The sequence below is a fragment of the Pristiophorus japonicus genome, unplaced genomic scaffold (assembly GCF_044704955.1).
Source record: "Pristiophorus japonicus isolate sPriJap1 unplaced genomic scaffold, sPriJap1.hap1 HAP1_SCAFFOLD_274, whole genome shotgun sequence".
Taxonomy (NCBI): domain Eukaryota; kingdom Metazoa; phylum Chordata; class Chondrichthyes; family Pristiophoridae; genus Pristiophorus; species Pristiophorus japonicus.
This window is the reverse complement of record NW_027252494.1, coordinates 589197-615731: the sequence shown is the minus strand read 5'-3', so window position 1 is coordinate 615731 and position 26535 is coordinate 589197. Positions and strand designations below refer to the sequence as shown.

Genomic DNA, 26535 nt, shown 5'->3' with positions numbered 1-26535 from the left:
TTTACACTGGGATTATCACTGATTCCTGGCCCATGGAAGAGTGTGTTTTACACTGGGATTATCACTGATTCCTGGCCCATGGGAGAGCGTGTTTTACACTGGGATTATCACTGATTCCTGGCCGTGGGAGAGTGTGTTTTACACTGGGATTATCACTGATTCCTGGCCCATGGGAGAGTGTGTTTTACATTGGGATTATCACTACGACATGTCCCGTGGGAGAGTGTGTTTTAAATTGGGATTATCACTGATTCCAGGCCCGTGGGAAAGTGTGTTTTACACTGGGATTATCACTGATTGCCGGCCCGTGGTAGAATGTGTTTTACACTGGGTTTATCACTGATTCCTGGCCGTGGGAGAGTGTGTTTTACACTGGGATTATCACTGATTCCTGGCCCGTGGGAAAGTGTGTTTTACACTGGGCTTATCACTGATTCCTGGCCCGTGGGAGAGTGTGTTTTACACTGGGATTATCACTGATTCCAGGCCCGTGCGAGAGTGTGTTTTACACTGGGATTACCACTGCAACATGGCCCGTGGTAGTGTATGTTTTACACTGGGATTATCACTGATTCTTGGCCCATGGGAAAGTGTGTTTTACACTGGGATTATCACTGCAACATGGCCCGTGGTAGTGTGTGTTTTACACTGGGATTATCACTGATTCCTGGCCCGTGGGAAAGTGTGTTTTACACTGGGATTTTCACTGGGACATGGCCCGTGGGAGAGTGTGTTTTACACTGGGATTATCACTGCAACATGGCCCGTGGTAGTGTGTGCTTTGCACTGGGATTATCACTAATTCCTGGCCCGTGGGTGAGTGTGTTTTACACTGGGATTGTCACTAATTCCTGGCCCGGGGGAAAGAGTGTTTTACACTGGGATTATCACTGATTTCTGCCCCATGGGAGAGTGTGTTTTACACTGGGATTATCACTGGGACATTGCCTGTGGGAGAGTGTGTTTTACGCTGGGATTATCACTGATTCCTGGCCCATGGGAGAGTGTGTTTTACACTGGGATTATCACTGATTACTGGCCCGTGGGAGAGTATGTTTTACACTGGGATTATCACTGATTACTGGCCCGTGGGAGAGTGTATTTTACACTGGGATTATCACTGGTACATGGCCCGTGGGAGAGTGTGTTTTACACTGGGATTATCACTGATTCCTGGCCCGTGAGAGTGTGTGTTTTACACTGGGATTATCACTGATTCCTTGCCTGTTGGAGAATGTGTGTTACACTGGCATTATCACTGGGACATGTCCCGTGAGAGAGTGTGTTTTGCACGGGATTATCACTGATTGATGGCCCGTGGAAGAGTGTGTTCTAACTGGGATTATCACTGATTCCTGGCTCGTGGGAGAGCGTGTTTTACACTGGGATTATCACTGATTCCAGGCCCGTGGGAGACTGTATTTTACACTGGGATTATCACTGATTCCAGGCCCGTGGGAGAGTGTGTTTTACACTGAGATTATCACTGATTCCTGGCCTGTGGGAGAGTGTGATTTACACTGGGATTATCACTGATTCCTGGATTGTGAGAGAATGTGTTTTACACTGAGATTATCACTGATTCCTGGCCCGTGGGAGAGTGTGTTTTACACTGGTATTATGACTGGGACATGGCCCGTGGGAGAGTGTGCTTTACACTGGGATTGTCACTGATTCCTGGCCCGTGGGAGAGTGTGTTTTACACTGGGATTATCACTGATTCCTGGCCCATGGAAGAGTGTGTTTTACACTGGGATTATCACTGATTCCTGGCCCATGGAAGAGTGTGTTTTACACTGGGATTATCACTGATTCCTGGCCGTGGGAGAGTGTGTTTTACACTGGGATTATCACTGATTCCTGGCCCATGGAAGAGTGTGTTTTACACTGGGATTATCACTGATTCCTGGCCCATGGGAGAGCGTGTTTTACACTGGGATTATCACTGATTCCTGGCCGTGGGAGAGTGTGTTTTACACTGGGATTATCACTGATTCCTGGCCCATGGGAGAGTGTGTTTTACATTGGGATTATCACTGCGACATGTCCCGTGGGAGAGTGTGTTTTAAATTGGGATTATCACTGATTCCAGGCCCGTGGGAAAGTGTGTTTTACACTGGGATTATCACTGATTGCCGGCCCGTGGTAGAATGTGTTTTACACTGGGCTTATCACTGATTCCTGGCCGTGGGAGAGTGTGTTTTACACTGGGATTATCACTGATTCCTGGCCCGTGGGAGAGTGTGTTTTACATTGGGATTATCACTGCGACATGTCCCGTGGGAGAGTGTGTTTTACACTGGGATTATCACTGATTCCTGGCCCGTGCGAGAGTGTGTTTTACACTGGGATTATCACTGATTCCTGGCCCGTGGGAGAGTGTGTTTTACACTGGGATTATCACTGATTCCAGGCCCGTGCGAGAGTGTGTTTTACACTGGGATTATCACTGCAACATGGCCCGTGGTAGTGTATGTTTTACACTGGGATTATCACTGATTCTTGGCCCATGGGAAAGTGTGTTTTACACTGGGATTATCACTGCAACATGGCCCGTGGTAGTGTGTGTTTTACACTGGGATTATCACTGATTCCTGGCCCGTGGGAAAGTGTGTTTTACACTGGGATTTTCACTGGGACATGGCCCGTGGGAGAGTGTGTTTTACACTGGGATTATCACTGCAACATGGCCCGTGGTAGTGTGTGCTTTGCACTGGGATTATCACTAATTCCTGGCCCGTGGGTGAGTGTGTTTTACACTGGGTTTGTCACTAATTCCTGGCCCGGGAGAAAGAGTGTTTTACACTGGGATTATCACTGATTTCTGGCCAGTGGGAGAGTGTGTTTTACACTGGGATTATCACTGGGACATTGCCTGTGGGAGAGTGTGTTTTACGCTGGGATTATCACTGATTCCTGGCCCATGGGAGAGTGTGTTTTACACTGGGATTATCACTGATTACTGGCCCGTGGGAGAGTGTGTTTTACACTGGGATTATCACTGGGACATGGCATGTGGGAGAGTGTGTTTTACACTGGGATTATCACTGATTACTGGCCCGTGGGAGAGTATGTTTTACACTGGGATTATCACTGATTACTGGCCCATGGGAGAGTGTATTTTACACTGGGATTATCACTGGTACATGGCCCGTGGGAGAGTGTGTTTTACACTGGGATTATCACTGATTTCTGGCCTGTGGGAGAGGGTGTTTTACACTGGGATTATCACTGCGACATGGTCAAAGGGAGAGTGTGTTTTACACTGAGATTATAACTAATTCCAGGCCCGTAGGAGAGTGTGTTTTACACTGGGATTATCACTGATTCCTGGCCCATGGGAAAGTGTGTTTTACACTGGAATTATCACTGATTACTGCCCCATGGGAGAGTGTGTTTACACTGGGATTCTCACTGATTACTGGCCCGTGGGTGAGTGTGTTTTACATTGGGATTATCACTGATTCCTGGCCCGTGGGAGAGTGTGTTTTACACTGGGATTATCACTGATTCCTGGCCCATGGGAGAGTGTGCTTTACACTGGGATTATTACTGATTCCTGGTCCGTGAGAAAGTGTGTTTTACACTGGGGTTATCACTGATTACTGGCCCGTGGGAGAGTGTGTTTTACACTGGGATTATCACTGATTAATGACCTGTGGGTGAGTGTGTTTTGCACTGGGATTATCGCTGATTCCTGGCCCGTGCGAGAGTGTGTTTTACACTGGGATTATCAATGATCCCCAGCCCGTGGGAGAGTGTGTTTTACACTGGGATTATCACTGATTCCTGGCCCGTGAGAGAGTGTCTTTTACACTGGGATTATCACTGATTCCTGGCCCGTGAGAGAGTGTGTTTTACACTGGGATTATCACTGATTCCTGGCTGGAGAAGAGTGTGTTCTAACTGGGATTATCACTGATTCCTGGCTCGTGGGAGAGCGTGTTTTACACTGGGATTATCACTGATTCCAGGCCCGTGGGAGACTGTATTTTACACTGGGATTATCACTGATTCCTGGCCTGTGGGAGAGTGTGATTTACACTGGGATTATCACTGATTCCTGGATTGTGAGAGAATGTGTTTTACACTGAGATTATCACTGATTCCTGGCCCGTGGGAGAGTGTGTTTTACACTGGTATTATGACTGGGACATGGCCCGAGGGAGAGTGTGCTTTACACTGGGATTGTCACTGATTCCTGGCCCGTGGGAGAGTGTGTTTTACACTGGGATTATCACTGATTCCTGGCCCATGGAAGAGTGTGTTTTACACTGGGATTATCACTGATTCCTGGCCCATGGAAGAGTGTGTTTTACACTGGGATTATCACTGATTCCTGGCCGTGGGAGAGTGTGTTTTACACTGGGATTATCACTGATTCCTGGCCCATGGAAGAGTGTGTTTTACACTGGGATTATCACTGATTCCTGGCCCATGGGAGAGCGTGTTTTACACTGGGATTATCACTGATTCCTGGCCGTGGGAGAGTGTGTTTTACACTGGGATTATCACTGATTCCTGGCCCATGGGAGAGTGTGTTTTACATTGGGATTATCACTACGACATGTCCCGTGGGAGAGTGTGTTTTAAATTGGGATTATCACTGATTCCAGCCCCGTGGGAAAGTGTGTTTTACACTGGGATTATCACTGATTGCCGGCCCGTGGTAGAATGTGTTTTACACTGGGCTTATCACTGATTCCTGGCCCGTGGGAGAGTGTGTTTTACACTGGGATTATCACTGCAACATGGCCCGTGGTAGTGTATGTTTTACACTGGGATTATCACTGATACTTGGCCCATGGGAAAGTGTGTTTTACACTGGGATTATCACTGATTCCAGGCCCGTGCGAGAGTGTGTTTTACACTGGGATTATCACTGATTCCAGGCCCGTGCGAGAGTGTGTTTTACACTGGGATTATCACTGCAACATGGCCCGTGGTAGTGTATGTTTTACACTGGGATTATCACTGATTCTTGGCCCATGGGAAAGTGTGTTTTACACTGGGATTATCACTGCAACATGGCCCGTGGTAGTGTGTGTTTTACACTGGGATTATCACTGATTCCTGGCCCGTGGGAAAGTGTGTTTTACACTGGGATTTTCACTGGGACATGGCCCGTGGGAGAGTGTGTTTTACACTGGGATTATCACTGCAACATGGCCCATGGTAGTGTGTGCTTTGCACTGGGATTATCACTAATTCCTGGCCCGTGGGTGAGTGTGTTTTACACTGGGATTGTCACTAATTCCTGGCCCGGGGGAAAGAGTGTTTTACACTGGGATTATCACTGATTTCTGGCCCATGGGAGAGTGTGTTTTACACTGGGATTATCACTGGGACATTGCCTGTGGGAGAGTGTGTTTTACGCTGGGATTATCACTGATTCCTGGCCCATGGGAGAGTGTGTTTTACACTGGGATTATCACTGATTACTGGCCCGTGGGAGAGTGTGTTTTACACTGGGATTATCACTGATTCCTGGCCCGTGAGAGTGTGTGTTTTACACTGGGATTATCACTGATTCCTTGCCTGTTGGAGAATGTGTGTTACACTGGCATTATCACTGGGACATGTCCCGTGAGAGAGTGTGTTTTGCACGGGATTATCACTGATTGATGGCCCGTGGAAGAGTGTGTTTTACAATGGGATTATCACTGATTTCTGGCCTGTGGGAGAGGGTGTTTTACACTGGGATTATCACTGCGACATGGTCAAAGGGAGTGTGTGTTTTACACTGAGATTATAACTAATTCCAGGCCCGTAGGAGAGTGTGTTTTACACTGGGATTATCACTGATTCCTGGCATGTGGGAAAGTGTGTTTTACACTGGGATTATCACTGATTACTGCCCCATGGGAGAGTGTGTTTACACTGGGATTCTCACTGATTACTGGCCCGTGGGTGAGTGTGTTTTACATTGCGATTATCATTGATTCCTGGCCTGTGCGAGAGTGTGTTTTACACTGGGATTTTCATGATTCCTGGCCCGTGGGAGAGTGTGTTTTACACTGGGATTCTCACTGGGATATGGTCAATGGGAGAGTGAGTTTTACACTGGGATTATCACTAATTCCTGGCCCGTGGGAGAGTGTGTTTTACACTGGGATTATCACTGATTCCTGGCCCATGGGAGAGTGTGCTTTACACTGGGATTATCACTGATTCCTGGTATGTGAGAGAGTGTGTTTTGCACTGTGATTATCACTGATTCCTGGCCTGTGAGAGAGTGTGTTTTACACTGGGATTATTACTGATTCCTGGCCCGTGAGAAAGTGTGTTTTACACTGGGGTTATCAATGATTACTGGCCCGTGGGAGAGTGTGTTTTACACTGGGATTATCACTGATTACTGACCTGTGGGTGAGTGTGTTTTGCACTGGGATTATCACTGATTCCTGGCCTGTGGGTGAGTGTGTTTTACACTGGGATTTTCACTGATTCCTGGCCCGTGGGAGAGTGTGTTTTACACTGTTATTCTCACTGGGACATGGTCAATGGGAGATTGTGTTTTACACTGGGATTATCACTGATTCCTGGCCCGTGGGAGAGTATGTTTTAGATTTGGATTTTCACTGATTCCTGGCCTGTGAGAGTCTGGTTTTTGCACTGGGATTATCACTGATTCCGGGCCTGTGGGAGAGTGCGTTTTACACTGGGATTATCACTGATTCCTGGCCCGTGGGAGAGTGTGTTTTACACTGGGCTTATCACTGATTTCTGGCCTGTGGGCCACTGTTTTTTACACTGAGATTATCACTGGGACTTGGCCCGTGTGAGAGTGTGTTTTACACTGGGATTATCACTGATTCCTGGCCCGTGGGAGAGTGGGTTTTACACAGGGATTATCACTGATTCCAGGCCTGGGATTATCACTGGGGCATGGCCCGTGGGAGAGTGTGTTTTGCACTGAGATTATAACTGATTCCTGGCCCGTGGGAGAGTGTGTTTTACACTGGGATTATCACTAATTCCTGGCCCGTGGATGAGTGTGTTTTACACTGGGATTATCACTAATTCCTGGCCCGGGGGACAGAGTGTTTTACACTGGGATTATCACTGATTCCTGGCCCATGGGAAAGTGTGTTTTACACTGGGATTATCACTGATTACTGCCCCATGGGAGAGTGTGTTTTACATTGGCATTATCACTGATTCCTGGCCTGTGCGAGAGTGTGTTTTACATTGGCATTATCACTGATTCCTGGCCTGTGCGAGAGTGTGTTTTACACTGGGATTTTCACTGATTCCTGGCCCGTGGGAGAGTGTGTTTTACACTGGGATTCTCACTGGGATATGGTCAATGGGAGAGTGTGTTTTACACTGGGATTATCACTGATTCCGGGCCCGTGGGAGAGTGTGTTTTACACTGAGATTATCACTGATTCCGGGCCCGTGGTAGAGTGAGTTTTACACTGGGATTATCACTAATTCCTGGCCCGTGGGAGAGTGTGTTTTACACTGGGATTATTACTGATTCCTGGCCCATGGGAGAGTGTGCTTTACACTGGGATTATCACTGATTCCTGGCCTGTGCGAGAGTGTGTTTTGCACTGTGATTATCACTGATTCCTGGCCTGTGAGAGAGTGTGTTTTACACTGGGATTATTACTGATTCGTGGCCCGTGAGAAAGTGTGTTTTACACTGGGATTATCACTGATTACTGGCCCGTGGGAGAGTGTGTTTTACACTGGGATTATTACTGATTACTGGCCTGTGGGTGAGTGTGTTTTACACTGGGATTTTCACTGATTCCTGGCCCGTGGGAGAGTGTGTTTTACACTGTTATTCTCACTGGGACATGGTCAATGGGAGATGGTGTTTTACACTGGGATTATCACTGATTCCTGGCCCGTGGGAGAGTGTGTTTTACACTGGGATTATCACTAATTCCTGGCCAGTGGGAGAGTATGTTTTACACTGGGATTATCACTGATTCCTGGCCCGTGGGAGTGTGTGTTTTACACTGGGATTATCACTGATTTCTGGCCCGTGGGAGAGTTTGTTTTACACTGGGATTATCATTGGGACATGGCCCGTGGGAGAGTGTGTTTCACACTGGGATTATCACTGATTCCTGGCCCGTGGGAGAGTGTGTTTTACACTGGGATTTTCACTGATTCCTGGCCTGTGAGAGTCTGTTTTTTGCACTGGGATTATCACTGATTCCTGGCCTGTGGGAGAGTGCGTTTTACACTGGGCTTATCACTAATTTCTGGCCTGTGGGCCAGTGTTTTTTACACTGAGATTATCACTGGGACTTGGCCCGTGGGAGAGTGTGTTTTACAATGGGATTATCACAGATTCCTGGCCCGTGGGAGAGTGGGTTTTACACTGGGATTATCACTGATTCCAGGCCTGGGATTATCACTGGGGCATGGCCCGTGGGAGAGTGTGTTTTCCACTGGGATTATCACTGATTCCTGGCCCGTGAGAGAGTGTGTTTTACAATGGGTTTATTCTGGCAGGCAGTTATATATCCAACAGTGAGCTAATCACAGTCTCCTCACTTTTGTCCAGTGGCAAGGGGATCCAAAATGACTGGAGAACAAGCTTTAATGTTTGGGTCTAGTTGCCTCTGGTGGGATGCTAGCCGTAAGCTGGGAGCTGAGCTGCACCCTTGTGGAGATGGTGGAAGGTCCAATGTGTGGAGAATGGGGGTGAGAGATTTGAGTTTATGCTTCCCTCTCACAGGTATTAACTTCTGACTGAGGGCATGCATTGCGATGGCCAGCGGTTCACTTTGTGGAAGGAGGAGAGGTCAGAGAGGTCACAGCCATTGTGCACACCATGACAGAGGCTCCGCCGTTGAGTGGGATATGCGGCCGGAGAGAATCCCGAACGTGGCCGGAGAATGCAGGCCCGGTCATGGCCCAAGAATGCAGGCCCGGACGTGGCCGAAGAATGCAGGCCCGGATGTCACTGGAGGAGCGCAGGCCCGGATGTGGCCGGAGAATGCAGGCCCGGACGTCGCCGGAGGAGCGCAGGCCCGGATGTGGCCGGAGAATGCAGGCCTGGACGTCGCCGGAGGAGCGCAGGCCCGGACGTCGCTGGAGGAGCGCAGGTCCGGACGTCGCTGGAGGAGCGCAGGCCCGGATGTGGCCGGAGAATGCAGGCCCGGACGTCGCTGGAGGAGCGCAGGTCCGGACGTCGCTGGAGGAGTGCAGGTCCGGACGTCGCCGGAGAAAGCAGGCCCGGACGTCGCCGGAGAACGCAGGCCCGGACGTCGCTGGAGGAGCGCAGGTCCGGACGTAGCTGGAGGAGCGCAGGTCCAGACGTCGCTGGAGGAACACAGGTCCAGACGTCGCTGGAGGAGCGCAGGTCCGGACGTCGCTGGAGGAGCGCAGGTCCGGACGTCGCTGGAGGAGCGCAGGTCCGGACGTCGCTGGAGGAGCGCAGGCCCGGACGTCGCCGGAGAAAGCAGGTCCGGACGTCGCTGGAGGAGCGCAGGTCCGGACGTCGCTGGAGGAGCGCAGGTCCGGACGTCGCTGGAGGAGCGCAGGTCCGGACGTCGCTGGAGAATGCAGGCCCGGACGTCGCTGGAGTAGTGCAGGCTCGGACGTCGCTGGAGGAATGCAGGCTCGGACGTCGCTGGAGGAGCGCAGGCCCGGACATCACTGGAGAATGCAGGCCCGGACGTCACCAGAGAATGCAGGCCCGGATGTCACTGGAGGAATGCAGGCCCGGACGTCACTGGAGAATGCAGGCCCGGACGTCACCGGAGAATGCAGGCCCGGACGTCACTGGAGGAATGCAGGCCCGGACATCACCGGAGAATGCAGGCCCGGACATCGCCGGAGAATGCAGGCCCGGACGTCGCCGGAGAATGCAGGCCCGGACGTCACTGGAGTAGTGCAGGCTCGGATGTCGGCGGAGAATGCCAGCCCGGACGTCGCCGGAGGAGCGCAGCCTAGGACGTCGCCGGAGAATGCAGGCCCGGACGTCGCCGGAGAATGCAGGCCCGGACATGCCGGAGAATGCAGGCCCGGACGTCGCTGGAGGAATGCAGGCCCGGACGTCGCTGGAGAATGCAGGCCTGGACGTCGCTGGAGGAGCGCAGGCCCGGACGTCGCTGGAGGAATGCAGTCCCGGACATCGCTGGGGAACGCAGGCCCGGACTTCGCTGGAGAATGCAGGCCCGGATGTCGCTGGAGAATGCAGGCCCGGATGTCGCTGGAGAATGCAGGCCCGGACGTCGCTGGAGAACGCAAGCCCGGATGTCGCTGGAGAATGCAGGCCCAGACATCACTGGAGGAATGCAGGCCCGGACGTCGCTGGAGAATGCAGGCACGGATGTCGCTGGAGAATGCAGGCCCGGATGTCGCTGGAGAATGCAGGCCCGGACGTCGCTGGAGAATGCAAGCCCGGATGTCGCTGGAGAATGCAGGCCCGGACGTCGCTGGAGAATGCAGGCCCCGACGTCGCTGGAGAATGCAAGCCCGGATGTCGCTGGAGAATGCAGGCCCAGACATCGCTGGAGGAATGCAGGCCCGGACGTCGCTGGAGGAATGCAGGCCCGGACGTCGCTGGAGAATGCAGGCTCGGATGTCTGCGGCGGGAGGATGGCCCGGACGTGAGGGTGGAGAGAGAAGCTAGGGCCCAAACCTGTGATCAGAGCCTGGCCAAAGACCAACCTAAGTGGAGGAAGAGCATCCGGGAGGGCGCTGAGCACCTCGAGTCTCGTCGCCGAGAGCATGCAGAAATGCAGGCAGCAGAAGGAGCGTGCGACAAACCAGTCCCACCCTCCCCTTCAATCAACCACTGTCTGTCCCACCTGTGACAGAGACTGTAATTCCCCCATCAGACTGTACAGTCACCTCAGAACTCACTTTTAGAGTGGAAGTCTTCCTGGATTCCGAGGGACTGCCTAGGATGATGATGATTTATGTCCTGGAATAACTTAACTTTGATAAACTTTGAATTATCATTGTGATTTGATTTTCTTGCTCTTTTTAAGATCATGCTGCTGGAAACATCACGAAGGTATGACCCGCGGATAGAGTGCATCACCTTTCTGAAGGACTTCAATTACAATAGAGAGGACTTCGTCAGGGCCGGTGTGTGACACTCCTTCACATCATTCTAACTTATTGTAATGTTGTAATAACTTGTTATTGTCGCAGTGTTAATGACTGGAGACTCCCCTCTTGTAATATCTTGCTATTAGTGTTATTGACTAGTGGAGGCTCCCATTGTAATATCTTACTATTGTTGGGGATTATTCACTGGAGGAGTGCCTTTTGTTGTGATGTCATGTCAGTGAGTAATTATGATGAGCTACACATTGCCTGAAAGGGTGGTGGAAGCAGATTCAAAAGTAACTTCCAAAGGGAATTAGATATACACTTGAAAGGAAAAATGACAAAGCTATGGGGATTCAGCAGGAGAGGGTGGCTAGTTGGATAACTCTTTTCTGTGCTGTATTATTCTATTAGTGAAAAAAACGAGGTGTGTAGTTGGAAATCTGGCAAGTATTTCAGAAGACCTGAATTTAACAATGTAATATAAATCAGGTCTGTGGTGAAAAACAAGAAGCATTTCAGCAATCTGCTCTCTGGCAGCCTGACCAAGTATCGAGTAAAAAGGGCACTCAGTGAACACAAAGAAGCTGGAGAGTGGATTTGCACTTTGTAAGCTGTGGTGAATAATGGGCCCACTCATCAAGAAATTGGACAGCGGTCAAACCTCCCGGAGGCACTCGTTCTGACTGGGATCCAGACAAAAGAGCTGGCAACTCAGCTGTTGCCCTGGCTGTATTGTGTGTAATGGTGGGATATAACGAGGGGCTGGGACCCCATACTAATACAATGTAATGGTGGGATATAACGAGGGGCCGGGACCCCATTCTAATACAATGTAATGGCGGGATATACCAAGGGATCGGGACCCCATTCTAATACTATGTGTAATGGTGGGATATACCGAGGGGCCTGGACCCCATACTAATACAATGTAATGGTGGGATATACCGAGGGGCCTAGACCCCATACTAATACAATGAAATGGTGGGATATACCGAGGGGCCTAGACCCCATACTAACACAATGTAATGGTGGGATATACCGAGGGGCCGGGACCCCATTCTAATACAATGTAATGGCGGGATATACCGAGGGATCGGGACCCCATTCTAATACTGCGTGTAATGGTTAGATATCATCATCATCATCATCGGCAGTCCCTCGGAATCGAAGAAGACTTGCTTCCACTCTAAAAGTGAGTTCTCAGGTGGCTAAACAGTTCAATACAGGAATTACAGTCTCTGTCACAGTGGGACAGACAGTGGTTGATTGAAAGGGTGGATGGGGAGTCTGGTTTGCCGCACGCTCCTTCCGCTGCCTGCACTTGATTTCTGCATGCTCTCGGCGACGAGACTCGAGGTGCTCAGTGCCCGCCCGGATGCTTTTCCACCACTTAGGCCGATCCTGAGCCAGTGATTCCCAGGTGCCAGTGGGGGTGTTGCACTTTATCAAGGAGGCTTTGAAGGTGAAACATTTCCTCTGCCCACCTGGAGCTCGCTTGCCATGTTGGAGCTCCGACTCGAGTGCTTGCTTAGGCAAGTCTGGTCGAGCGTGGTCAGTGCTTCAATGCTGGTGATGTTGGCCTGAGCAAGAACACTGACATTGGTGCATCTATCGTCCCAGTGGATTTGCAGGATCTTGTGGAGGCAGCGCTGATACTACTTCTCCAGCCCTTTGAGATGTCTGCTGCATATGGTCCATGTCTCTGAGCCATGCAAGAGGGTGGGTATTACTAGAGCTCTGTAGACCGTGAGCTTGGTGCCAGATTTGAGGTCCTGGTCTTTGAACACTCTCTTCCTCAGGCATCCGAAGGCTGCGCTGGCGCACTGGAGGCGGTGTTGGACCTCATCATCTCTGCCTGCCTTTGCTGATAGTAGGCTCTCAAGGTATGGGAAATGGTCCACATTGTCCAAGGCTGTGCCGTGGATTTTGATGATTGGGAGGCAGTGCTGTGTGTCGGGGTCAGATTGGTGGAGAACCTTTGTCTTACGGATGTTTAATGTAAGACCCATGCTTTCGTATACCTTGGTGAAGATGTTGACGATGGTATGGAGTTCAGCCTCTGAGTGTTTGCAAATGCAAGAGTCGTCCGCATACCGTAGCTCGATGACAGTGGATGGGGCAACCTTGGATCTAGCCTGTAGGTGACAAAGGTTGAACAGGTTCCCATTGGTTCTATAGTTTAGTTCCACTCCAGCGGGGAGCTTGTTGAGAGTGAGATGGAGCATTGCAGCGAGGAAGATTGAGAAGAGGGTTGGTGCGATGACGCAGCCCTGTATGACTCCGGTCTGGACGTGGATTGGGTCTGTGGTAGATTTATCCCTTTTTTTGAAGATGGTCACGATTACAGCATCTCTGAGATCTCCTGACATGCTCTCCTCCTTCCAGATAAGAGAGATAAGGTCATGCCTTCATGCCAATAGTGCCTCACCGCCATACTTTAGTGCCTCAGTGGGGATTCCATCTGCTCCCGATGCCTTGTTGTTCTTGAGCTGACGGATAGCCTTTTCTACTTCGTGCAGGGCTGGGGTTTTGCTTAGATGGTGGAGGGCAGCATGCTTAGGGATGGAGTCAAGGACACTCTCGTTGAAGACAGAGTCTCGGTTAAAGAGATCTTCAAAGTGCTCCTTCCAGCGGGCCCTGACTGCCTTTGTGTCCTTAATGAGTGACTCTCCGTTCTTGGCTCGCAGTGGGGTGGGGACTTGGGTGTTTGGGCCGTAGGTGGTCTTGACTGCGCTAAAGAATCCTCGCACATCACGGCTGTCGGCTAGTAGCTGGACCTCCTGTGCTTTCTCCACCCATCATCTATTCTTTAGGTCATGGTTTTTTTGTTGGTCCTCAGTCTTCAGCCACCTGTAGAGCTGCTTTGTTGCTCCCGAATTGGGTTGTTGCTTTAGGTTCAGAAATGCCCTGCACTTGCGGCTTATTGGTTCCTGGATCTCCTGGTCATTCTCGTCAAACCAGTCTTGGTGTTTCCTGGTTGAGTGACCAAGCATTTCTTTGCAGGTGCTGGTTATGGGGAACTGGAGGGCAGACCAGGCACTGTGCACATTCTGCGTCTCGGGGTCATCAAGGGTCGCCAGGTTGGCACTGGCTGTATATGGCTCTCTTAACTGGGTCTTTGAGTGCCCCAGCGTTGATTTTCCTGTGGTATTATTTCTGTTACTGTCGCTGCTTTGGGGCTATATTGATGTTAATGATGGATCGAATTAGGCGGTGGTCCATCCAGCAGTCGTCGGCTCCTGTCATGACGCTGTTGTGATGCACACGTCCTTGCGATCCCTCGCTCGGACGATGACGTAGTCGAGCAGGTGCCAGTGCTTGGAGCGAGGGTGTTGCCACGATACCTTGAGCTTGTCCCTCTGACGGAACAGAGTGCTGGTGATGACAAGGTCATGTTCTAAGCATTTTGTCAGGAACAGGGTACCGCTGGAGTTGGTTTTCTCTACCCCCTCTCTGCCGATCATGCCTCCCCAGACATCTGTGTCCTTACCAACTCTGGCGTTGAAGTCGCCGATGAGGATCAGTTTATCATCCATAGGGAATCGGGACAGGGATTGTTCGGGGTTGGAGTAGAATTCCTTTTTGGTCTCATCTGTTGCGTCGAGTGTTGGGGCGTACGCATTGATGACTGTGGCGCACTGGTTCCGGGATAGGGTGAGCCAGAGTGTCATGAGATGTTCGCTAATCCCACAGGGGCAGAAACATAGAAACATAGAAAATAGGTGCAGGAGTAGGCCATTCGGCCCTTCAAGCCTGCACCACCATTCAATATGATCATGGCTGATCATTCACCTCAGTACCCCTTTCCTGCTCCTTGATCCCTTTAGCCGTATGGGCTACATCTAACTCCCTTTTGAATATATCTAACGAACTGGCCTCAACAACTTTCTGTGGTAGAGAATTCCACAGGTTCACAATTCTCTGAATGAAAAAGTTTCTCCTCATCTCGGTCTAAAATGGCTTACCCCTTAGACTTTGTCCCCTGGTTCTGGACTTCCCCAACATCGGGAACATTCTTCCTGCATCTAGCCTGTCCAATCCCGTCAGAATTTTATATGTTTCTATGAGATCCCCTCTTATTCTTCTAAATTCTAGTGAATACAGGCACAGTTGATCCAGTCTTTCTTCATATGTCAGTCCTGCCATCCCGGGAATCAGTCTGGTGAACCTTCGCTGCACTCCCTCAATAGCAAGAACGTCCTTCCTCAGATTAGGAGACCAAAACTGAACACAATATTCCAGGTGTAGTCTCACCAAGGCCCTGTACGACTGTAGTAACACCTCCCTGCCCCTGTACTCAAATCCCCTCGCTATGAAGACCAACATGCCATTTGCTTTCTTCACCGCCTGCTGTACCTGCATGCCTACCTTCAATGACTGATGTACCATGACACCCAGGTCTCATTGCACCTCCCCTTTTCCTAATCTGCCGCCATTCAGATAATAATCTGCCTCCCTGTTTTTGCCACCAAAGTGGATAACCTCACATTTATCCACATTATACTGCATCTGCCATGCATTTGCCCACTCACCTAACCTGTCCAAGTCGCTCTGCAGCCTCTTAGCGTCCTCCTCACAGCTCACACTGCCACCCAGCTTAGTGTCATCTGAAAACTTGGAGATATTACATTCAACTCCATCGTCTAAATCATTAATATATATTGTAAATAGCTGGGGTTCCAGCACTGAACCCTACGGCAACCTATTAGTCACTGCCTGCCATTCTGAAAAGGACCCGTTTATTCCCACTCTTTGCTTCCTGTCTGCCAACCAGTTCTCTATCCACGTCAATACATTACCCCCAATACCATGTGCTTTGATTTTGCACACTAATCTCTTGTCAAAAGCCTTTTGAAAGTCCAAATACACCACATCCACTGGTTCTCCCTTGTCCACTCCACTGGTTACATCCTCAAGAAATTCAAAAAGATTTGTCAAGCATGATTTCCCTTTCATAAATCCATGCTGACTTGGACTGATCCTGTCACTGCTTTCCAAATGCGCTGCAATTACATCTTTAATAATTGATTCCAGCATTTTCCCCACGACTGATGTCAGGCTAACCGGTCTATAATTCCCTGTTTTCTCTCTCCCTCCTTTTTTAAAAAGTGGGGTTACATTAGCTGCCCTCCAATCCATAGGAACTGAACCAGATTCCATGGAATGTTCAAAAATGACCACCAATGCATCTACTATTTCTAGGGCCACTTCCTTAAGTACTTTGGGATGCAGACTATCGGGCCCTCGGGATTTATCGGCCTTCAGTCCCTTCAATTTCCCTAACAACATTTCCCGACTAATAAGGATTTCCCTCAGTTCCCCCTTCTCGCTAGAACCTCGGTCCCCTAGTATTTTCGGGAGGTTATTCGTGTCTTCCTTAGTGAAGACAGAACCAAAGTATTTGTTCGATTGGTCTGCCATTTCCTTGTTCCCCATTATGAATTCACCTGATTCTGACTACATTAGTATTCACTAATCTTTTTCTCTTCACATATCTATAGAAGTTTATGCAGTCAGTTTTTATGTTCCCTGCAAGCTTACTCACATACTCTATTTTCCCCTTCCTAATTAAACCCTTTGTCCTCCTCTGTTGAATTCTAAATTTCTCCCAGTCCTCATGTTTGCTGCTTTTTCTGGCCAATTTATATGCCTCTTCCTTGTATTTAGCACTTTCCCTAATTTCCTTTGTTAGCCACAGTTGAGCCACCTTCCCCGTTTTATTCTTACGCCACACAGGGATGTAGAATTGTTGTAGTTCATCCATGTGATATTTAAATGTCTGCTATTGCCTATACACAGTCAACCCTTTAAGTATCATTCTCCAGTCTATCCTAGCCAATTTACATCTCATACCGTCGAAGTTTCCTTTCTTTAAGTTCAGGACCCTAGTCTCTGAATTAACTGTGTCACTCTCCATCTTAATGAAGAATTCTACCATATTATGGTCACTCTGCCCCAAGGGGCCTCGCACAACAATATTTCTAAGTAATCCTCTCTCATTACACATCACCCAGTCAAGGATGGCCTGCTCTCTAGTTGGTTCCTCGACATATTGGTCCAGAAAACCATCCCTAATACACTTCAGGAAATCTTCCTCCACAGTATTGCTACCAGTTTGGTTAGCCCAATCAATATGTAGATTAAAGGCACTCATGATAACTGCTGTACCTTTATTGCACGTGTCCCTAATTAATGATTTGGATGAGGGAATTGAGTGTAATATCTCCAAGTTTGCAGATGACACTAAGCTGGGTGGCGGTGTGAGCTGTGAGGAGGATGCTAAAAGGCTGCAGGGCGATTTGGACAGGTTAGGTGAGTGGGCAAACACGTGGAAGATGCAGTATAACGTGGATAAATGTGAGGTTATCCACTTTGGTGGCAAAAACACGAAGGCAGAATGTTATCTGAATGGCGGCAGATTGGAAAAGGGGAGGTGCAACGAGACCTGGGTGTCATGGTACATCAGTCATTGAAAGTTGGCATGCAGGTACAGCAGGCGGTGAAGAAGGCAAATGGTATGCTGGCCTTCATAGCTAGGGGATTTGAATATAGGAGCAGGGAGGTCTTACTGCAGTTGTACAGGGCCTTGGTGAGGCCTCACCTGGAATATTGTTTTGGTCTCCTAATCTGAGGAAGGACGTTCTTGCTATTGAGGGAGTGCAGCGAAAGTTCACCAGACTGATTCCCGGGATGGCAGGACTGACATATGAGGAGAGATTGGATCAACTAGGCCTGTATTCACTGGAGTTTAGAAGGATGAGAGGGGATCTCATAGAAACATATAAAATTCTGATGGGACTGGACAGGTTAGATGCAGGAAGAATGTTCCTGATGTTGGGGAAGTCCAGAACCAGGGGACAAAGTCTAAGGATAAGGGGTAAGCCATTTAGGACTGAGATGAGGAGAAGCTTCTTCACTCAGAGAGTTGTTAACCTGTAGAATTTCCTGCCGCAGAGAGTTGTTGATGCCAGTTCATTGGATATATTCAAGAGGGAGTTAGATATGGTCCTTACGGCTAAAGGGATCAAGGGGTATGGAGAGAAAGCAGGAAAGGGGTACTGAGGTGAATGATCAGCCATGATCTTATTGAATGATGGTGCAGGCTCAAAGGGCCGAATGGCCTGCTCCTGCACCTATTTTCTATCTTTCTATGTTTCCTATTTAATGCCATCCCCAACTTCCCTACTACTGTTTGGTGGTCTGTACACAACTCCCACTATCGTTTTCTGCCCTTTGGTGTTTCGCAGCTCTACCCATATAAATTCCATATCATCCATTCTAATGTCCTTCCTTACTATTGCGTTAATCTCCTCTTTAACCAGTAACGCTACCCCACCTCCTTTTCCTTCCAGTCTGTCCTTCCTGAATATTGAATACCACTGGATGTTGAGTTCCCAGCCTTGGTTACCCTGGAGTCATGTCTCCGTAATCCCAATTACATCATATCCGTTAACAGCTATCTGCGCAGTCAATTCATCCACCTTATTACGAATACTCCTCGCATTGAGGCACAGAGCCTTCAGGCTTGTTTTTTTTAACACTCTTTGTCCTTTTAGAATTATGTTGTAATGTGGCCCTTTTTGATTTTTGCCCTTGATTTCTCTGCCCTCCACTCTTGCTTTTCTCCTTCCTACCTTTTGCTTCTGTCCCCTCTGAGATGGTCGACCAACTCGTTCTTGATGGTGAAACCAACTCCATGGAGGCAGCGTTCTTCTTCTGGTTTGCCTTTCCAGAATAAGATGTAACCACCACCTTGTTCTTTGAGCTGGCCTTCCCCTGCCCGTTGGGTCATCCTTAAGGCAACAATGTCGAAGCGTCTAAGTTCCAAGGCAATGATGGCGATGCGATGTTCCGGTCTGTCGCTGTTGGAGTTGTCCATGAGGGTCCTGATGTTCCAGATCCCGAACTTGATTTTGAAGGGTGGAAGATACCTGTGTGTGAGTTGCACACCGGCTACCACACAGACTTAGCTGAGCAAGGTCTTGGTCCAGTGGCAAGGGGGTCCAAGAAAACTGGAGACCAGACTCTACTGCATGGGCCTAGTTGCCTACGGTGGGATGCAAGCCGTATGCAAGAGTGGAGGTGAGAGATTTGAGGTAATGCTTCCCTCTCCCAGGTGTTAGCTCCTGGCTGAGGGCAGGCATTTCAAAGGCCAGAGATCCAGGTCGTGGCAGGAAGAGAGGTGAGAGTGGCCACTGCCATTGCACGTACCATGTGCTCAAAGGGGCTCCGCAGTTGTGGTGGACCAGCGGCCGGGGACAAGGAAGCCAGAACAGGTGATGTTCTGACCTCCCTCCAGCGGTTGGATATACCGAGGGGCTGGGACCCCATTCTTATACAATGTAATGGTGGGATATACCAAGGGGCCGGGACCCCATTCTTATACAATGTAATGGTGGGATACACCGAGGGGCCGTGACCCCATTCTATTACAATGTAATGGTGGGATATACCGAGGGGCCGGGACCCCATTCTAATACAATTTAATGGTGGGATATACCGAGGGGCCGTGACCCCATTCTAATACAATGTAATGGTGGGATATACCGAGGGGCCGGGACCCCATTCTAATACAATGTAATGGTGGGATATACCGAGGGGCCGTGACCCCATTCTAATACAATGTAATGGTGGGATATACCGAGGGGCCGGGACCCCATTCTTATACAATGTAATGGTGGGATATACCGAGGGGCCGGGACCCCATTCTAATACAATGTAATGGCGGGATATACCAAGGGGCCGGGACCCCATTCTAATACAATGTAATGGTGGGATATACCGAGGGGCATGGACCCCATTCTAATATAATGTAATGGTGGAATATACCGAGGGGCCGGGACCCCATTCTAATATAATGTAATGGTGGGATATACCGAGGGGCCGGGACCCCATTCTAATACAATGTAATGGTGGGATATACCGAGGGGCATGGACCCCATTCTAATATAATGTAATGGTGGGATATACCGAGGGGCCGGGACCCCATTCTAATATAATGTAATGGTGGGATATACCGAGGGGCCGGGACCCCATTCTAATACAATGTAATGGTGGGATATACCGAGGGGCCGTGACCCCATTCTATTACAATGTAATGGTGGGATATACCGAGGGGCATGGACCCCATTCTAATATAATGTAATGGTGGGATATACCGAGGGGCATGGACCCCATTCTAATATAATGTAATGGTGGGATATACCGAGGGGCCGGGACCCCATTCTAATACAATGTAATGGTGGGATATACCGAGGGGCCGGGACCCCATTCTAATATAATGTAATGGTGGGATATACCGAGGGGCCGGGACCCCATTCTAATTCTGTATGTAATTTCTTTCCCTCATTCATCTTGCCTGGCTCAGGTCTACAGTTTGAGTTTATCAATCCCATCTTTGAGTTCTCAAAGGGTATGAATGAACTACACTTGGATGATGCGGAATATGCTCTACTGATCGCCATCAATCTCTTCTCAGCAGGTATGGGGTCTTGTTCATCTGTACACTTATCGGGACACTGCACATTGTTGCCTGACTCCTACACTGGTCTTTAATTGGTACTTCAATTCGGAAATGAATACTATCAGATTGTGGTGTGGGCTAGAAACTATGGAAAGTGACAGATAGACAAAAGCATGAGACAATGCAGCAGATTGTATTAGTTCAGAAAATGTCACTGTGACACGAAAATGCACACGAATGTTCTGATGTGCAAGATGCTCCCTAAGAAAAGTACATAATATCAATTGGTTTGGCGTATGCTTGATCAGCACTAAAAGTTTTGTACAAGCTGGACGGGTTGCACATCAACAGAGCCGGGACCAATATCTTCACAGGCGGGTTTGTTAGTACTGTTGGGGAGGGTTTAAACTAACTTAGCAGGGGGATGGGAACCTGAAAATAGATTCAGTAGGGAGGGGAGTAAAGCTGAAATTAGAAAGCAAAAATAAATAAAGTGAGTTTGAAGGAGAGAGGAAACAAGCAGGGAAAAAGAGTAAAAAAAACAAATTTAAAGGCACTTTGTCTAAATGCACACAGCATTGGTAACAAAATAGATGAGTTGACAGCACAAATAGATTTGATAGCCATTATAGAGTCATGGTTGCAAGGTGACCAGGACTGGGAACTAAATATTCAGGTGTACTTGACATTCCCGAAGGACAGGCAGAAAGGAAAAGGAGATGGGGTAGCTCGGTTGATAAAGGATGGAATCACTGCAATAGTGAGAAATGATATTGCCTCAAATGATCAGGATGTTGAAACAGTTTGGGTGGAGATAAGGACTAATAAGGGGAAAAAGTCACTCGTGGGCGTAGTCTATAGGCCCCCTAACAGTAGCAACTCTGTTGAACGGAGCATAAACCAATAAATAGTGGGGGCATGTAAAAAGGGAGCAGCAATAATCATGGGTGATTTTAACCTCCACATTGATTGGACAAATCAAATTGGTCAGGGTAGCCTGAAGGAAGAGTTCATAGAGTGCATAAGGGGCGGGTTCCTTGAGCAGTATGTAATGGAACCTACCAGGGGGCAGGCTATCTTAGATCTGGTCCTGTGCAATGAGACAGGATTAATAAACAATCTCCTAGTAAAGGATCCCCTCAGAATGAGTGATCGTAGCATGGCTGAATTTCAAATTCAGATGGATGGTGACAAAGTTGGATCTCAAACCAGCGTTCTAAGCTTAAATAAAGGAGACTATGAAGGTATGAGGGCAGAGTTGGCAACTGTGGACTGGGAAACAGATTAAAGTGTAGGACGGTTGATGAACAGTGGTGTACATTTAAGGAGATATTTCACAACTCTCAAGAAAAATATATTCCAGTGAGGAGGAAAGGTGTAAAAGAAAAGATAGCCATCCGTGGCTAACTAAAGAAATAAAGGACGGTATCCAATTAAAAATAAGGGCATACAAAGAGGTCAAAACTAGTGGGAGGACAGAAGACTGGGAAGCTTTTAAAAGCTAGCAAAGAATGACTAAAAAATGATTAAGAAAGGGAAAATAGACTATGAAGGTAAACGAGCACAAAATATAAAAACAGATAGCAAGTGTTTCTATAAAAAGGAAAAGAGTGGCTAAAGTAAATGTTGGTCCCTTAGAGGACGAGACCGGGGAATTAGTAATGGGGAACATGGAGATGGCAGAAATTCTAAACAAATATTTTGTATCTGTCTTTACGGTAGAAGACACTTACAATATCCCAACAGTGGATAGTCAAGGGGCTATAGGGGGGGAATAACTTAACACAATCACAATCACTAAGGAGGTGGTACTCAGTAAGATAATGGGACAAAAGGCGGATAAATCCCCTGGACCTGATGGCTTGCATCCTAGGGTCTTAAGAGAAGTAGCGGCAGGGATAGTGGATGCATTGGTTGTAATTTACCAAAATTCCCTAGATTCTGGGGAGGTCCCAGCAGATTGGAAAACCGCAAATGTAATGCCCCAATTAAAAAGGAGGCAAACAAAAAGCAGGAAACATAAACCAGTTAGCCTAACATCTGTGACTGGGAAAATGTTGGAGTCCATTATTAAAGAAGCAGTAGCAGGACATTTGGAAAAGCATAATTCAGTCAGGCAGAGTCAGCATGGATTTATGAAGGGGAAGTCATGTTTGACAAATTTGCTGGAATTCTTTGAGCATGTAACGAACAGGGTGGATGAAGGGGAACCCATGCATGTGGTGTATTTGGACTTCCAGAAGGCATTTGACAAGGTGACACATAAAAGGTTACTGCACAAGATAAAAGTTCACGGGGTTGGGGGTAATATGTCAGCTTGGATAGAGGATTGGTGAACTAACAGAAAACAGAGAGTTGGGATAAATGGTTCATTCTTGAGTTGCCAATCAGTAACTAGTGGGGTACCACAGGGATCAGTGCTGGGACCCCAACTATTTACAATCTATATTAACGACTTGGATGAAGGGACCGAGTGTAATGTCATCAAGTTTGCTGACGATACAAAGATGGAAGGAAAAGTAATGTGTGAGGACACAAAAAATCTGTAAAAGGACATAGACAAGCTAAGTGAGTGAGCAAAAATTTGGCAGATGGAGTATACTGTTGGAAAGTGTGAGGTTATGCACTTTGGCAGAAAAAAAATCAAAGAGCAAGTTATTATTTAAATCGAGAAAGTGCTGCAGTACAGCAGGACCTGGGGGTACTTGTGCATGAAACACAAAAGGTTAGTATTATATATATGTGGACTTGTATTTACTCTGTACAGCCACCAGAGGGCTTGTCCCCAGGAGTCCTAAGGGATCCCATAATCCTTTGGGAGCACAGGTATTTAAGGAGGCGTCACTGGTTGGAGAGGCACTCTGGAGACCTGCAATAAAAAACAAAGGTCACACTTTACTTTGAGCTCACAGTGTTCAGTCTGACTCTTTCTCCATACACAACAACTGGCGACGAGATACAGATAGCGAACCCAAAGATGCAGAGAACAGTGGGCATCCTGGAGAAATTTTCAGAGGGAGATGATTGGGAAACCTTTGTAGAGCGACTCAACCAATAGTTTGTGGCCAACGAGCTAGATGGGGAAGAGAGTGCGATTCCCCTCACCGTCTGTGGGGCACCAATGTATGGCCTCATGAAGAATCTGCTTACTCCAGCGAAACCCACGGAGAAATTGTACGATGATTTGTGCACACTGGTCCGAGAGCATTTGAACCCGAAGAAAAGCGTTCTGATGGCGAAGTATCGGTTCTACACCTACAAAAGTTCTGAAGGCCAGGAAGTGGCGAGTTATGTCGCCGAGCTAAGACGCCTTGCAGGACATTGCGAATTTGAAGGACATTTATAGCACATGCTCAGAGACTTTTTCGTACTTGGCATTGGCCACGAAACCATACTTCACAAACTTTTGCCTATAGAGACCCCAACCTTGAGTAAGGCCATAATGATAACCCAGGCGTTCATTGCCACCAGTGACAATACTAAGCAAATCTCTCAGCACACAAGTACTGCTACAAGTACTGTGAACAAAGTGATGTTGTTTTTGAATCGTAACGTACAGGGCAGGTCACACATATACCTGCAGCTGCACGTCCGTAGATGACTCAGAGTCCACCATCAAGGGGTGATGAATGCAAGGCCATTAACCCCTTGTTGGCGCTGCAGGGGTGATCATCATTTCCATTCATGTCGATTCAAAGAGTACGTTTGCAAGGGCTAGGGCTGTAGAACAATGGGACATCTCCAACTAGTGTGCAGGCAAGTGGCTAAGCCTGTTAAACCTGCAAACCGCCATGTTGAAAAGGAGAACAGATCCACGGAGGATCACGATGAACCAGAGCCTCAGTTAGAGGAGGCAGAGGTACATCGGGTACACACATTCACCACGAATTGTCCCCAAATAATGCTGAATGTTGAACTAAATGGACTCCCAGTGTCAATAAAGCTGGACACGGGAGCGAGCCAGTCCATCATGGGCAAAAAGACTTTCGAAAGGTTGTGGTGCAACAAGGCCTCAAGGCCAGTCTTAACTCCAGTTCACACGAAACTAAGAACTTACACGAAAGAACTGATTCCTGTAATCGGCAGTGCTACCGTAAACGTCTCCTACGATGGAACGATGCACAAGCTACCACTCTGGGTGGTACTGGGCGATGGTCCCACGCTGCTCGGCAGGAGCTGGCTGGGAAAGATATGCTGGAACTGGGTTGACGTCTGAGCGGTATCGCCCGCTGACGACATTTTGTGTGCCCAGGTCTTAAACAAATTTCCTTCGCTGTTTGAACCAGGCATCGGGAAATTCCAATGAGCAAAAGTGCAGATCCACCTAATTCCGGGGTCGCGACCCATCCATGACAAGGCGAGAGTGGTAGCGTACATGATGAGAGAAAGGGTAGAGATCGAGCTCGACCGGCTGCAAAGAGAGGGCATCATTTCACTGATCGAGTTCAGCGAGTGGGCCAGTCCTATTGTCCCAGTCCTCAAGGGAGACGGCACTGTCAGAATCTGTGGCAATTACAAAGTACCTATCAATCGTTTCTCCCTGCAGGACCAATACCCACTACCAAAGGCCGACGACCTCTTTGCAATGCTGGCGGCAGGAAAGACATTCACGAAGCTGTATCTGACCTCAGCCTACATGACGCAGGAACTGGAGGAATCATCGAAGGCCCTCACCTGCATCAACACGCACAAAGGTCTTTTTGTTTATAACAAATGCCCGTTTGGAATCTGATCAGCGGCGGTGATATTCCAGAGAAACATGGAAAGTTTACTGAAGTCGGTCCCCCACACCGTGGTCTTCCAGCACGACATTTTGGTCACAGGTTGGAACACAGTCGAGCATCTGCAGAACCTGGAGGAGGTTCTTAGTTGACTCAACCGCGTGGGGCTCAGTTTAAAACACTCGAAGGGCGTTTTCCTGGCGCCTGAAGTGGAGTTCTTGGGAAGGAGGATTGCAGCGGATGGCATCAGGCCCACCAATGCAAAAATGGAGGCAATCGAGAACGCACCGAGGCCACAGAACGTGACGGAGCTGCGGTCATTTCTGGGACTCTTGAACTACTTTGGTAACTTCTTACTGGGTCTCAGCACCCTGCTAGAACCACTGCATGTCATCCTACGAAAAGAGGGCGAATGGGTTTGGGGAAAAAGCCAAGAAAATGCCTTTGTAAAAGCGAGAAAATTGTTATGCTCAAACAAATTGCTTGTGTTCTATGATCCATGTAAGCATTTGGTACTAGAATGTGATGCGTCGTCATATGGCGTCGGGTGTGTATTGCAACAAGCTAATGGTTTCGAGAAACTGCAACTGGTTGCTTATGCATCCAGGAGTCGTCTAAGGCTGAGAGAGCCTACATCATGATTGGCGTGTGTCTATGGGGTAAAGAAAATGCATCAATATCTGTTTGGGCTAAAATTAGAATTGGAAACTGACCATAAGCCACTTATATCCCTGTTCTCCGAGAGTAAAGGGATAAATACCAACACATCGGCCCACATCCAGAGATGGGCGCTCATGTTGTCCGCAAACAACTATGCCATCCGCCATAGGCCAGGCACAGAAAACTGCGGCGATGCTCTCAGTAGGTTGCCATTGCCCACCACGGGGGTGGAAATGGTGCAACCCGCAGATCTAGCCATGGTTATGGAAGCATTTGAGAGTGAGCAATGACCCATCACTGCCCGGCAGACCAAAACCTGGACAAACCAGGACCCTTTATTATCTCTAGTCAAAAGCTGTGTGCTTCACGGGAGCTGGTCCAGTGTCCCAGTGGAAATGCAGAAAGAGATAAAGCCTTTCCAGCGGCGCAAAGGTGAAATGTCTATACAGGCAGACTGCCTTCTGTGGGGCAATCGAGCAGTGGTCCCCAAGAAGGGCAGAGACACCTTCATCAATGACCTCCACAGTACCCACCCAGGCATCGTAATGATGAAAGCGATCGTCAGATCCCACGTGTGGTGGCCCGGTATCGATGCGGACTGCATTCACAGATGTAATACATGCTCGCAGTTAAGCAATGTACCCAGGGAAGCTCCGCTAA

At 48.6% G+C, this 26535-nt stretch overlaps 1 protein-coding gene across 1 annotated transcript in view; it reads left to right on the top strand.

Annotated features, from left to right (window-relative positions):
* Window positions 1–26535, top strand: part of LOC139247600 (oxysterols receptor LXR-alpha-like) — a 317920-nt gene that overhangs the window by 275049 nt on the left and 16336 nt on the right. Inside the window, exons 6-7 of the mRNA XM_070871678.1 lie at window positions 10965–11064; window positions 20399–20512. Coding sequence (XP_070727779.1) covers window positions 10965–11064; window positions 20399–20512 — 214 coding nt within the window. The remainder of the gene's footprint in view (window positions 1–10964; window positions 11065–20398; window positions 20513–26535) is intronic.